This window comes from Lactuca virosa, chromosome 2 (genome assembly GCF_052849685.1).
Source record: "Lactuca virosa cultivar CGN04683 chromosome 2, Lactuca_virosa_CGN04683_v6, whole genome shotgun sequence".
Lineage (NCBI taxonomy): Eukaryota > Viridiplantae > Streptophyta > Magnoliopsida > Asterales > Asteraceae > Lactuca > Lactuca virosa.
In genome coordinates, this window is record NC_136427.1 from 277,461,001 (window position 1) to 277,476,694 (window position 15,694).

The 15,694-nt window shown below is 34.1% G+C and overlaps 1 protein-coding gene across 3 annotated transcripts; it reads left to right on the forward strand.

The window, feature by feature from the left end:
* The first annotated feature begins 8,435 nt into the window (after window positions 1–8,435).
* LOC145161164 (putative protein phosphatase 2C 5) lies at window positions 8,436–12,239 on the forward strand. 3 transcript variants are annotated; one of them, XM_079080638.1, is made up of 9 exons: window positions 8,436–8,844; window positions 9,083–9,141; window positions 9,525–9,559; window positions 9,806–9,918; window positions 10,108–10,279; window positions 10,370–10,568; window positions 10,688–10,778; window positions 11,087–11,182; window positions 11,877–12,239. In XM_079080638.1, exons 2-8 carry the CDS (start codon window positions 9,119–9,121, stop codon window positions 11,153–11,155), a joined length of 702 nt encoding a protein of 233 aa, XP_078936764.1. In that variant the 5' UTR covers window positions 8,436–8,844; window positions 9,083–9,118; the 3' UTR covers window positions 11,156–11,182; window positions 11,877–12,239. The 3 variants fall into 3 exon arrangements, with proteins under 3 accessions (XP_078936764.1, XP_078936763.1, XP_078936762.1); XM_079080637.1 differs by having other exon boundaries at window positions 8,436–9,141; XM_079080636.1 differs by having other exon boundaries at window positions 8,437–9,141; window positions 9,525–9,918.
* The last annotated feature ends 3,455 nt before the right edge of the window (window positions 12,240–15,694 follow it).

Below are 15,694 nucleotides of genomic sequence, written 5' to 3' on the forward strand. Positions count from 1 at the left end.
TTTCTGCAGCTTTATTTTCCTTTTTTTTAAACCTTCGGTCCATTATTTTTCTTCTTTTAAAAACTTTGATCCCTGTCCCTCACCAACTCAAATATTTTGACCCGGTCAACTTTTGTCTCTCCACCAACTCCCTCGCCCAAAGTCCTCCAATAAGATCCTCCATCGCTATTGACCGTCTTCCTTTTCCCAATTTACATGGATCACAGGGATGAAAAAACTTTTTATCATTAGGAGAAAGTAGCGTGCCATGTATGTCACTAAAAGTATGATTACCAACAATGTTTTTTTAGTATATAATTTTGTTTTGATGTCACTTATTTTGGTTTGATGTGTAAAAATGTTTTGGTTGCAAGAGGTTGCTCTTTACTTTCTGGAAGCTGTGTATTTGACAGGTGACTTTAGTTTAGTTGTGTACGTACAATATTGTTTATTAGAAGAAGTTTGTTACGTTTAAAACTTTTCATTATATTTAGATATAACAGGTTTTTGTTTTTACAGACTTTTATCATCTTTTAAGGAAGATGAGACAGAACAGATAACTATTGTGGATTGAGATGTAAGATTTTGTTGGGTGTTACTCATTTTTTTGGTTTCTAGATGTAACAAAATTACAAATAATTATCAGTTGCTAAATTTGGTGGTGGTTTCTCAACATCAGAATCTGGAGATAATAATATTAATAATGTCAATTAAAAAATATGGACAAAACTTAATGGTCTCATAAGATCACAATCACAAGTAGCTACTTCAGCAACTATTCCAGCTGATGAGCTCTACACTTTTGTATTTGCTTCTGTTGAGGAAGAGATCATTTCATTTGCAGATGCTTCTTATTTGTTTTCCATTCTTCTTGACTTTATAAGGAGGTAATTCTATTTAAATTGATTGCAATTATAGGTTGGAGATATCGATGAGGTAAAAGTATTGAAGCATGACCTCATCATGAATGATGTTCTCAAGTATGTTGTTTGCTCTCCTTTATCTCTTTCTATGTCTCTCTATTCCGATAATGGAGTTCTAAAAACCCAGTTTCAATGGTCAATTTGGTGATTGTCAGTGAATGATAGTAAATAAAGTTCACTATATCTGATTATGCGTAATTAGTATCGCTAATTTGAGGTACATCATATTTTATTTTGTCACGTTCGTGTGTTTTAGAGATTTTTTAACTACATGTTTTATTGATTGTCAACTGTATTCTTCACCTTTTTCTTAGAATAATTGAATTGGGATTTTTTATTACTATTTGATTGTTTATTTTTATATTCAATTAGGTGGTCTTGTACATACAAAAAATTCGAAGATTAATCACAATTTGCATGCATTCTTAAATAGCCAACAAATGCCAAATTATGTTTTCAAAACCTGACTATGTTCTTCTTCTATGTATAACTAATTGTTTCAGGATGAGTAATTTGGATATTGTTCTACAAGAAAAAGATGTCTGCTTTGGTAATGTCAAGGGTAAATACAGATGGAAAAATGGAACGGTTTATGAGGCTGGTTGGGAAGAAGGAAAATTGGAAGGTAATATTGGAATTTCAACTTTATTTTTAGGTCATTTTGGCATACCATGTGTTCAATGAAATGTTTATGAGTATTAGTGCTACATTAAACTTAGTCCTTTATGTGATTTCGAATCTATTTCTTTTTCATTTGGGATTTATATCTTATCATGTTGAGGTTTTGACCTCTGGTTTTTGTAGTAAATACCGATTTTGTGGAGTATTATGTAAAAGGAATTAGGTTTTAGAAAAGCGAAAGGTGGTGGTTAAAGCAAGAATTAAAAGTGGAGGAATAATGCTTATCCACGAGGTAATTTTGCTAACCAAGCATTAATACCTTTTGTATTCACTAATAATATCAAAATTTTATTGTAGGTACAACTAAAAAATATTATAGCTAATTCATGAATTTGGAAAGAGAGGAGATATGGTATCAGAAAATTGATTAGGTTGGTATTTTTGCAACCACTTAAGAGACCACATGTATATCCGTACATGAGACAAATACTTATGAATTATAGAATTTAAAGTTAAATGGTTCACAAGATGGTAGTAAAATATGTTGTTCATCAAAAATTATGCATGTTGTGTTGGGTAAATCTGTATATTGATTAACCAATTGATATTTTGGTTTGGTTTTGTAGGGTGTGACAAAAAGAACTTCAAAAAAAGAGAGAAAAAAAAAGTTCTAATACCAACTGACCCCCGCAACGTGGGGGCAACTCTTTCCTAGTTTATAATAATGTTGTGATTCTTGTATCATCAAATAAGTTGTTTTGTATTGACACGATCGAAGGGTTAATCTCCAAAATGTTAAATTGGTATGGGATCTCTATATGAGTCGTTATAACCATGCATGATAATGACTAGATTGCATGTCTTGGCATTTTTCCAAACGCCGGTATTTGCTCAAGGTTTTGTCGCCCTAGACTGGCCTAGTCTAGCTGTAGCGAACAGCTAAGGCGTGGGGGGTCACCCCGTATAGATCTATACACAAACTCTCGCTCTCCCTCCAGGAAACTCTGGTTATAACTACAGGCTACGATTGTACACTCAAAGGTGCCAACCGACAAGTCTCACTAGATTCTCAACCTTTCACGTTTGTTATGTTTTTCACCAAGTTTAATGTTTACGTGTATGTTGTATGTTTTCATATCCAAAAAGTACATATACGAGTATACGAAGTTCAATAATTATGTAAAGGTATAGTTACGATCGACTAAGCATGTGAATTTCAGTCCAAGCCCAATTAACATGTAAATGGACCACAAAGGTCCAATAACATGTAAGAGGGTAATTTGGTCCCAATAGGCATGTAAATGGACCACCAAGGCCCAACAAATATGTGACCCATAGCTCAGGCCCAAATTAACATGTAAATGGGCCGCAAGGCCCAATAAACATGTCATGAAAAATATTAGGCTCAATATACACTTGAATGGGCCCTTAAGGCCCATTGGCCATGTAACGTGAATATTAGGCCCAATAAAAATTGTTATCGATGTATTTCGTCCATTCGTTATTATTTCGTTGTTTTTTTAGCTCGAGGTTTACCAAATTGATATAAAAAGTCCTCTTTTTGTAAAAACGACGTTCTTGGCCAATAAGCCTCAAATTTTCAATTAAGGCCCAAATTTTTGTAAAAATAACACTTTAGTCCATAATTTATAAAAATTTGTAATTACGGATTTAGTCCAAAAATTCATATTTTGACATTTTGGCCCAATTTTGCAGAAAATTACATTTTCAGCCCCTTATTTGCATAAAATGACACTTTCGGCCCAATTTTTATAAAAGTTACATTTTTGGCCCAATTTAGAAATAAATGTTATTTTCACCCCTAAATTTGGTTTATTTACATTTATGACTCAAACTTTGATCAAATGACATTTTTAACCCCAAAATTCTTATTTTTCGCAAATTTGGGCCCAAAACCGTGAGGCCCAAATATTAAGCCCAATAGGCTAAAATTTACACTTTTGTCCCTTTGAAAAGTAGGGTTATCATGAAAACTCATTTTTATATAAGTATGACCTGTTTGATCCTTATAAAACCGTAAATGTCACTTTTTGCCCTTATCTTTTGTTTTCTTGACAAATATGACCCTTAACAAGATTTTTGCTTTAAATTTTCATATCTTAAACAATGAACACTTTTAACTTGATAATATGATGTATAAGGTGTCTTAGTTCATGGATTTTTACTCAATGTTGCTTAAGATGTCGAGATGTGTTAAGATCTAACACATTTTTACAAAATAAACTAAGAAATCACACAAGACATGCATAAAACACATAGATCTACACATTTTACTTGTATTCTCCCCTAAAATCATATGAAAACCGAAAACAAGGGGGTATGAACTCACCTTTGCTTTGATGTTTCGGTTTTAAATAAGAAATGAAGAGATTTTTGGTCCTAGCAAGCCTTCTTGAGTAGATTTCGAGCTTAAGAAGTTTCTAAGAGTGTGATCATGGAATAAAGCTATGTAAGAAGGAGTTCTTGATGTTAAATTGAAAAGAGATGTTTGTGTTTGATAACACTTACCAAAGATTGAAAATACTTGATGAAGATCCTTGAAACACAAGCAAAAATTTTGAGATTCTTGGAGGAAGGAGGATGATCTTTGAGAGTGTTTGGAGAGGATTTGAAAGAGTGTGTGTTGTGTTAGCTCTCGGCCGAGAGATAAAGAGAGAGAGGGAAAGAAGATGTGATGTTCACCTAGATGTATGAGATTGGTAGTTTACTTAATGGTTACTTTGCATGGAAGTCCATTATGCAAGTGTGATGTGTCTCATGCTCATTGGTTCTCTTCCTTTTCTCTTTTTTTTACAGTTGGGCCGAAATGGGGCAATTATGGAAGAGTTTGGGCCTTATCTTGGTCCTCACTCGAAATTATAAAGCCCATAGGAAGGTTTTCGGCCCATTGGGTCCTTAAGTGTATTCACGGCCCAATTTGACATAAAAGAATGGATTTATGGCTTATTAGGGTTAATTGGATTAGTTATGGCCCAATAAGGCCCATTAGGGTTAGAATGAATCATTCTAGGCCCAAATGGTCCAAAATGTTATAGATTTATGAATTGGGTCCATTTAGAATCCAAATAGGGTTTCTAAGCCCAATATAGTCAAATTGGAAGCTCATTGGTCCATTAGGCCCAATAAGGAAATCCTAGTCCACAATGGACTTAAACATGGATCTCTAGGGCTTTCAACCCTTAATTGATCATTAGAGATGTATTTAAATGGGCACTTAGTGATCTTTATTTAGAGTATATGTTTTACAATAGTTGAATGATTACACGAGAATAGAATTTCCTAGCTAAAATGCTAGTTGTGACATGTCGTTATAATATCTTTTTAACCACTCGCGGTACGGGGAATCTGGTTTAAAGAGCCGCAAAGGGTTGTTGGATTTCAGAAGTGTTATATGTCAAAATGGTCCTGTCCTCCGGTGTTTTATGTCTGGCCCCTGTTTGTAAATGAGGCCAGCCTTTGGAGGTTAAGGTGTTTAAATAGGGTGCAAAACCCTGAAAATTAGGGTTTCACTCTGTCAATCCTACTCGTCGAGTTGAAGCTCTCAACTCGTCGAGTAGACTTTACAACCCGCATCTAACTCCATTCCTACTCGACGAGTTTGGGGCCTCAAACTCTTCGAGTTTCTATACAAAAGCGAATTAATCTTTAATTAAATACATACCAGGAACTAGGTGTTACATATCATGTAAGATTCACATGTGATTATATAATGTGATATTCACATTTAATTGTATCTTTTAAGATTCAAATGTGAAATTCACAAAAAAAAATTAAAAAAATAATGAACGAAGAACACTCACACAAAATGTATGTGTGCATATAGACGTCATTCTTATGTAATTCACATGTGATTATATAATGTGATATTCACATGTAATTGTATCTTTTAAGATTCAAATGTGAAATTCATAAGAAAATTTTAAAAAATAATTAACGAAGAACACTCACACAAAATGCATTTGTGCATATAGGCGTAATTTACATGTAAATCTTAAGTGAATCACATAAGAATTACATGTGATTCACATGTAAATCACAAATGAATCACATATGAATTACATGTGATTCATATGTGAATCACATGTAATTCATATGTGATTCACTTGTGATGTACATGTGAATCACATGTAATTTATATGTAATTCAGTTGTGATTTACATGTTAATCACTACAAACTTACATTCTTGTTTCCATTTAATTACTAAAATATTATGCCAATTCACACAAACTCAAGCAAGACTAGGTTTTGACCATGGGCAACAGATGTTCACATGAACATCCATACACCAATTAAACAAACAACAAAAACAACCACAATTGTTTTTGTGGGACATGATGACTTCTTTCCATCAACTCAAGAGTATTTTCCATGTGTTATGTGTTAGAAACCGGTGTTTCTAATGAATACCTGAAGGGCTCAAATGGAATTTGTATATTTAGCAGGAACTCATAGAAGTTCATGCATGATTTATAGAAAAGTCGACATTTTTTCCACAAGAAAATGAAGTGAGAAAAAACAAATAGTTTAGGAATGAAGCTAGGGGTCCGAAAATAATGCATAGATAATAAAGCAAAATGGCATCATGGAACACTTTTATCACGTCATCATGTTGCAAAAAAAAAAATGGTTGGTATGAATTCAATGTTTGAACCATTAAAATAAACAAGTGGAATCACACCGATCCTAAAACTCGAAGTTAAGTATAAAAAAAAAAGGTAATGCATTTAATGATTGGAATAAATGAGAACATGAAAGGACTAGATTAATAGATACATCAGATAACGAATTAAGAGCAATATCATTCTTCGTGCTTGCTATATAATGCAATACCAAACATGTAAACACCAAATATCAACTAATTTAATCATTTAACAATTCGTCTCATGTTATGCATTCAATCAGAACTAGATTAGCGAAATTTAATACGAAGATATTGTTTGGAATTCCTCGTAGCCCGAACATGCAACGGTGATTGATCTATATGCCAAATTCTTAAGCTATCAAATAAAAAATAAAAGCAAAAAGTTCTATGCTCCATCAAGCTTTAGACCTCAATTAAAGTGTATACCAGCGGTGAAAACTTAAGTAATATTAAAATCTTATTTGTACCAAAAGTTTTGTTATTGCGTATGAGGCTTACGAATCATAAATTTAGTAAGAGTGAAGGGTTACCTTTACACCCCGTTTCCGAGTTCAACTTATCGAGAGAAAAGAAGGGAAGTGAGTGGACATGAGAAGAAAGTAAAAGAAATTGGTGTTCCTGAGTTTCATTAAAGGAAGGAAATGGAAGGAAGTGAAGGGAAATGGAAGGATCACTTTCCCTCCTAGCTTTCCTTCTGACTTGGAAGGATTTCGAAAGAAAGAACAAAATGATTAACTTTCATTCCATTTCTCTCAAACTCGAGAACAAAACAGAAAAAAATCTTTCCATCTTCTTTATCTTCTTTTCTCTCCTTACTTTCTTTTCTCTTCTTTTATTTTCTTTGTTTAAACTCGAGAACTAGGGGTTAGGGTTGTTCTTCAGGATCTGATAGAAGAGTTACCTTTTGAAGCTCATCTCCATCAAGAATTGCAGAAAAAGTAGTACAAAGGAGCCGAGGATATACAAGGAAGAGAGAGCAAATAAAATAGATCATGGATTCAATTTCAAATGGATAAGGAATACGATTGAGACGTTACGAGGAACATGATCTAGATCTGTTGATTCGTGGATTAAACGTTTGTGACTTGGAGATTAGAGAATGCATATACACAAAAGAAGCCATAGATCCCGGATGACGATGCTCGATTTTGGCGAACGATTACCGAGCAAGGTGAGAGAAAAGCGGGTTGGGGAGGACGACGAATGATTTTGGGGGAGTGATCTGCGGTTTGCCTCATCTTTAGGATAGAAGATTCTTCTACCGAGTTTACCCCCATGATTACTTTTAATTAACTTGATATGCCACTAAATGTACTAGTCAACTAAGCTATACAAATAATTGATCCAACGCTCCACCTTTAGTTCTCGGGTTCTCGGGAAACTTTGAGTTTTCAAAGGATCATCCCCCCGTCTCTCGCTCTCGCTATCTCTCTCTCTCTCTCTCTCTCTATATATATATATATATATATATATATATATATATATATATATATATATATATATATATGGAGAGAGAGAGAGAGAGAGAGAGAGAGAGAGAGAGAGAGAGAGAGAGAGATAGAGATAGAGAGAAGAGAGAGAGCGAGAGACAGGGGGGATGATCATTTGAAAACTCAAAGGTTCTCAAAAACCAAATAATATAAATAATGTGTTATTATATGATGTGATAACCTCACATAAAATTACAACATGATTTTTGTTAGGTGTCGATTCCAATAATATAAATAATAAAACATAATCGACTTGTACATACAAAATATTAATATGAATGATAATGATATTCGTTTCATTCGAGATACATATAGACAATCTCGTCTCAAACATATTAACATCTTCGTATCAAACATGATATTTGATCCGGAAATTTCAATATGTTTAAAAAGAGATTGTATATATGTATTTCAAAGAAAACAACCATTACTCTCGTTCATACTAGTATTTCGTGTGTACGAGACAATTAATATATATATATATATATATATATATATATATTAAAATTGTCCTACCTTAGCTACAGTGAACTTCTCTGCTTTTTGGCAGAAATAGCCCTTTGTTTATGCCCGTCTTTGATTTTTTAGCTTTATTTGTCTTTTGGGCCGTTTTTGACAATTTCTAATTACTTCCTGTCCACGTGTTTGTCTTATGTTTTCTATAAGTTTTTTCGACACATGTCTCTCACATACGTTTTCCCCTCATATCCATCACCACCTACCACCGCCTCAATTTCAACACGCGTCACCCCTCCATTCCAATCCATTCAGATGTGTTATCTTCACCGCTTTGTAATTCATTAACAAAACTTTATTCCTTATATCTCTTTCTTTCTCGATGGTGCTTCTCTGCCTCCGATCGGTGCCCACACGTGTAGGTCAATAGGTGTTTTACACATGCGTCTTGCTTTCCAGTCCATTCCGATCCACCGGTTTCCTTAATTGATTTCCCTCAAAAGCAGATAACTACGAGATGACACCCACTGATACATCACCAACACCCTCCGTCGCCAATACATCAACATCACTCACCGTTCCTCGAAGCGATTGCCGGCTCTAATCTCAACCTTCATCGGTAGGTTTAGGAAGCAACGCGTACCTGTTCTACTCCACCGACTCATTCTACCTGACAGCCACTTCACAGCCACTGCTTCCTCTCCCTCTCAGGTTAATCACCCTCCTTTTTTTCTTATCTACCAATCGACTCCAAAGAGTAACAGAAAGGGAACGATGATGACTGCGATCAACACCGCCTCACCCACTATTCACCCAGTCTGCTTCTTTTGTTGTTCCTTTCCGTCTATTAAAACCCTAATTTTCATATGGGTTTTGTGGATTGGTTTTTGGTTGATTCGCACATGACCTAACCACAAAGTCATATTTACTGATTTTTTCCCCTTCTTAGTTTGTTGTTTCAAGCATTGTTGTCTCAGAAGGTCACATGTCCGGATTAGTAAAAAAAAGGTGCGTACATCGGTCTTGCGGGATTACTGAGATGTGTGTTTTTTTTTTTGCAACTGATAATTTTGGGAGTAATTACGTATCACCTAATTTGCATTTTTGAGTTTTTGCTTTCTTTTATGATTACGGTTCTTAAATATGCATTTAAGTTGTTATTTAGCTTCAATTATCGAATTCCACAACTTCTACATGAAATCGACTATTCCTATTTCGTTTCAGGTTGTTTACCATTTCTCTTTATTTTTCAGTCTGCAAATCGATTCTTTCCCTTTTCTATTAGGGTGAATTTTGTTGTTTTAGTGCCCTGGATGCCAACAGGAATCAGTTAAGTAGGTTTTTCTCATCCTTTTTATCATTTGATTTCATTTATCGTATTTCGGTTGCAGGAAATTCTTCATTTTCAGAAGGTTCACGACTATAGGTTAGACTCCGTCAGATTTTCTCACCTGATGATTTTGTCGGGTTCGGTCTGTAATGAGAAGAACATTGTTCTGATTATCTATCATCCGGTTTGACCATAGTATTTGTCCAATATTGATTATGATATTCCTCATAAAGATATTATCTTGTGATTTCTTTTATCTATACTTAACATCAAACAAATTGATATGCATGTGTCCAATGAATTTGAATGTCTTGTGGAATGTATTTGTATTTCATAATCCAGGGAATGAACGTTACCTCAAATCATTTGAGTTAGTACAAAGGTATGTTTTATCTACTGACAGCGAATACGAACACGTATTGGGAGATGGTGTTACTACTTATTCTGTTTTTTGGGTACGTTATCTCTCTCTAAGCTTTCTCTAATGAGATTTTGAGTAGCTTATCTTCTGTAATTCACTAGAATCTCCTAATTTGGTGATTTCATCTGAATTGAGAAGGATTTTGAAGCAAGTGATGGTTTTAGAGATATGTTATCAGTAAGTGAGTATTGTGATGGTGATCTTACAGAACCTGTATTTGCAGATACTTGATGGCCATAATGGGGCTGCAGCAGCAATATATACCAAGGATAATCTTTTAAACAATGTCTTAAGTGCTATTCCAGCAGACCTTAACCGAGAAGAATGGATTCCAGCATTGGCTAGGGCTCTGGTAGCTGGGTTTATAAAAACAGATAAAGATTTCCAAGAAAAAGGTGTGCACATCTTTCTTCTTCAATTCCATCTGAATATGAACACTGTTCATATGTAGAATGTTGCTTAAATATGGTGATGAATAATTGCAGGTCAACTGTCAGGAAAAACTGTCACCTTTGTAATTATTGAAGGATTCATTGTAACTGTAGCATCAGTTGGTGATCCGCATTGTATAAGAATCAAGATAGGTAGTGTATCAGCGTTTGTGAATCCTTACTCAGAACCAGATGAAGAAGAAGTAGAGGAAAAACAAAAACCGAGGAGAAAATTATTGATGATGAAGAAAATGTTAGTTTTTTTTATTCTATTTTTATAAATTTTATTTCTATTATAAAAGCTTACTAGCATTCTATTTTTTGAAGTTTTAATGGAGTTGAGAAATAAGGACTTAATGTTTAATGGTCTAGGTGCTTGCTCTATGATGCTTTTTCCAAATATCAGACAAAACCAAAAGTCGCATTACAAGATGATGTTTATCATGAAGGACAACAGTTTGAGGTAATACATCATTTTATCTTCAACATTTACTAATGTTCACTAAGCCAAACAGAAGAAAAGGCAAAGCTAAGACATACGGTCAAATAAAATACCACTGCAACAAAATGTGACAGGATACTTTTAAAATTAAACTCATTCCCATGCACAACAAAAATAGAATTGTGAATTGATGACATGGCTACATCTAATGAGAGCACAATCTCACAGTTTGTTGAATTAGTGATACTTTTGGACCAATTCAACGTGAAAGTTCATATTGACATCTAAATTTCTAATTTTGTTAGTTGATTTTTTGTTTGTGGATTTAGGTATGGTACGTAAACTTTGATATAAAGAAATCTGCAAATAAAGGCCAAAAGAATTATGTGAAGGTTTGAAATCAGCAAGCCCTAAGATTTATACAGGTATGTTTTATTTTTGTAATTTTTATTTTTTTATTTTGGTTTTTTGTGGGCAATGGGTTTGATATTTTTGCATAAGGAATATTAAAAAAAGCAACTTTTTGCATTTTTAGGATCATATTGCCCCTACACACTTTTTATATTAATAAAATCATTTTTTTTATAGTTTTAGGACCATATTGCCCCTGCACACTATTCTAAATATTGAAGCATTTTTTTAACTTTCATTAGCGAAAAGTTCACATTATAAAAATAGCAACTTATTTGTATTATTTACAGTTGGTTTCTTCTTTGGAGTAATCACGATTGTGGGTTCTTTTTTTGTTTATGCCTATATCCTGGAATTCCAGAAGCAGAACCCATATCAACTGCTTGATAGTTTGTGAATATATAGAGGAACATGATAATATGTTAGAAAGTTTTAAATTACTTTTCTAAAATGAAAAAAATATAAGTTTTTCACAATTTTCCTGATGTATTATTTCCAACAAAAGTTGTGGTTGAAGAGGTTCAACAAGTTGGTGAAAGACAATTGTGTTTTTTTTTTATTCCCAAATCAATTTTTTCAAAGTACTGGTAGATATTCTGAAATTCAAAGTACAGTTTTGTAATATAATTGAATGGAAGTAATACAAAAATAAGTTGAAGTACATTGCTATATTTGCATTTACCTTACTCTCTCTTTCTCTATCCACAGGTGGCAGGATCAGTGAATCTTCTTTTTTTCCAAATGAAGCAAAAATAAATAAAAATAAATAAGATAGTGATGCAAATTCATACTTAGGTAGCCACGATGTTAATAAACCAAGGATCTGGAAAGTATATTCCACAAGGGTAAAAGGGTCAAGTGAGAAAAGTGGCTGATTAGTTGAAAGAGTGAGAATGTAAGAATAAATAGAGCAGGGAGATTTTGTTAATGGTCATTCTGTTATTTTGTGTGCATGATTGTGCTGGCTCCACACTCTTGTGTGTGTGTATGAGAGGGACGTTTTCCCTGGTTATGTTCTTTTTTTTTGCATTTGGTTATCAAGACATTCCTTCCTCCATTGTTATTGTCTCATTCACTGTTACATCGCTTCATCCCTAATTTGTTAATCCTTATCAGATAGTTTTATTAATTTAGTGATATGGAAGTTGGTATCTACTTAAGAAAAGTAGTTTGTTATTACAATGTTATAACAGTTGAATTTATTATTCATACCTTCTCTATTACTTTTATTAATTGGCAGTCTTTTGGTTTCTTTTTTTCATAACCTAATGTAATGAATTCTTTTGAGTATCCTACTCTAACCCCTCATGGCTTGATTAATATAATGAAATGCATGTGTAACGTGTCTATTTCTAAACACAACTTATTCCACATGCACAACACAAATAGTTCACAAACACATTCTGCCCTTGCGAAGCAAAGGATACCCATCTAGTTATATTTTATTATTTTATATTATTGGAATTTACACCAAATAAAAACCATTATATAATTTTATATGAGTTTATCATATCATATAATAACTAAATACGAAAATTAAAGAACTGAGATAACTTATCATATAGTATCATTCTAGCACGAAAAAACAATATTTCAATATTACGAACTTTAATACCTTTAGAGAATACAAGCCAACATTTCATACGGAATGGATCGGATCCGAATCCGAATTTGAGTTTGATCGTACCGAAATGAATCTTGAAATCAAGTTGGGCAAATGTCATATTAGCCCATCAAACTTTTCGTGTTTGTTTTAAAAGGTTCCCAAACTTTTTTTTTTGCACATTAAAGAAATATACTTTCATTTCTCTGTTTTAAAATACCTTTATGTTACCTTCTACCGGGTTGATAGGTAATATACATGCCACGAGGGAAAATGTCGGTGACACGTCATTTAATGAAATAGCCACATGTGTTGTACTTATATTAGTTGTTATAAAGTAAACCGTGTGCGTTATACAATCCCCTCCCCCTCATTGAAGAAACCCCTCGTCATTGAAGAAAACCCTCGTCGTCCCACCATAGTAACTGAAGATCGATGGCTATATTCCTGTCAATCAAAGTTCATTTCCAAGGTGTGTTCATCAACAAACCTTTTTGCTATTCTGATGGTGTTCATCATGTCTTCGAGAACGTCGATTTTGCTGGTATGTCATTTAATGAGTTTGTGGGTTTTCTTGAACGATTCACACAAGAGAAGTGTGAGAAAGTTTATTATTGTCAACCCGATTTACAAATCCCAGAAGGTTTAACCTTGATTTCGAATGAACGTCAATATCAAGAATTTATAGACATTGCTTATCAATGTGGAGTACAAGTTTCTGTTTACATGGACCATTTTGGTACTACAGTGCATGTAACGAAGGCAAATGAAAATGAAAATGAGGATAATTGTTCTGTCAAGTCAAACATGTCAATCGAAGGGGAAGAAGGTATTGACCTAACTGAAATTAAGAGTCCACAAGAAATCAACATGGAAGGAATAATCTATGAAGGAGTAAGTCAGGGTAATGGAAATGAGGAGGCCACAAAAGGTGATCCAAAAGATGATGAAGATGATAATGTCCCAGATGTGAAAGGAAAACCGATGTTTAATGAAGACATACCTTGGAAGAAGCAGTTGCCAATTCTAGGTATGAGGTTCACCAACCCTAAACAATTAAAATTTATGATTTGTAATTATGTTGTAGCAAATGGATATCAGTTGTACTTTGAAAAAAAACGACAGTAAAAGGTTATTGGTTAAGTGTAGTAATGGTCAATGCACATTTAGGCTTTGGGCATCATGGATGAGTGAGGAGCAGTCTTTCCAAATCAAGTCCCTTATCATTGACCACAATTGTGCAAGAAATTTTAAATTAGGGTCAATTGTTAATTACAGATGGATTGGTAGTCATTTCACCTGGGAAGTGCTTGAAAATCAGAAATTCAATGTTAGGATGTTAAAAGAGGAAGTAAAGAATAAATTTGGCAGAGGTTAGTATGGGACAATGTATGAGAGATAAGCAACATGCAATATCTCTTGTTGAAGGTACCATAGTGGAAAATTATGCAAAGTTGTGGTCCTATGGTGAAGAAATAAAAAGGTCTAATCCAGGGTCAACAATCAAGTTGTCTGTGAACTCTATGTCAGATGGGAAAACTTACTTTAGCAGGATATATATATGTTTTCATGCACTAAAGAAGGGTTGGAGAAGTGGCTGTAGAGGGATAATAAACTTAGATGGGTGTTTTCTATAAGGAATGTGTACTGGTTAGTTATTATGTGCTGTTGGTAGGGATGTTAACAATCATATATACCTAATAGCTTGGGCTGTAGTTTGTGTTGAAAATAAAGACAACTGGAAATGGTTCTTAGAAAACTTGCAAGAAGATCTGCATCTTGAAGTTGGTTTTGGTAGGACATTGATGTCAGATCAACATAAGGTATGTTTCTACTTTATAATGTCATACCTAATTTCTTTCAAATGTGATATAATTCTGAATATTATGATGATATAAATGCAGGGGATAATTGAAGCTGTGAAAGATTTATTTCCAGAGATAGAACATAGGCAATGTGCCAGGCATGTTCTTTCCAATTTCAAAAAGAAATTCCCTGGGGCTCAGTTTGAGAAACTATTTTGGAAGGCTTGCAAGGCCTCAACTGAACCTCTTTTCAATTCCGCAATGAAAGAGATTCAACTGATTAGCCTTGCTGCTTATGTGCATCTGATTGGAAGGAATCCAAAATCATGGTCAAGAGCATTTTTTCAATTTGGAAGGGGGTGTGATGCAGTTGAGAATGGGTTGTCTAAAAGCTTTAACAATGTTATATTGGAGGCTAGGAAGAAGCCAGTTATTACAATGTTGGAGGATATTAGACTATATGTGATGCAGAGGATGTGTAGTTTGAGGCAGAAAGGAAGTGGATGGGGACATCTTGATGTATGTCCAAACATAAGGCTTGCCATAAATGAATTAAAGATCCAACAAAGGTACTATATTATTCACCATAATTGAATTGAATATCCAGTCAAGGTACTTTAATTACCCTTGTTAACTTTGATTATTTGTAGGTACTGGCAAGTGCTTCCTAGTGGCCTGAATACATTTGAAACAAGAAACTTAGGAGAGTCTTATGGAGTTGATCTGGAAAAGAAAACATGTTCTTGTAGGATTTGGCAAATGAATGGGTATGGTTATGTACACTCAGTGGCAGCATAGTTATGTAAATAGAGATGTAGAGGCATTTGTTGATCCTTTATATCGTGCTTGCATATATATAAACACATACAAGTACACAATTGGAAGCATGAATGGGAGTGCAATGTGGCCCCCAATAGAGTACATACCACCTTTGCCACCATTGAAAAGGAAGATGCCAGGGAGACCTACTATTAAGAGAAAGAGGGACAGTACTGAGGTTACTGGATCACACAGAGTATCCAAGGCAGGCAAAAAGATGTTCTGTGGTGTTTGTAAGAAATCAGGCCACAATAAGTCAACCTGTGATGCAGTGTCAAAGCCCCAAAAAAGTCAGGTGA

Coding starts and splice junctions, on each gene's coding strand:
- LOC145161164 (XM_079080636.1), top strand. CDS start 9,679: ATGATATTCCTCATAAAGATATTATCTTGTGATTTCTTTTATCTATAC. Junction 10,569..10,687: donor TTATTGATGATGAAGAAAAT/GTTAGTTTTTTT, acceptor TTAATGGTCTAG/GTGCTTGCTCTATGATGCTT. Junction 10,779..11,086: donor ATGAAGGACAACAGTTTGAG/GTAATACATCAT, acceptor TTGTGGATTTAG/GTATGGTACGTAAACTTTGA.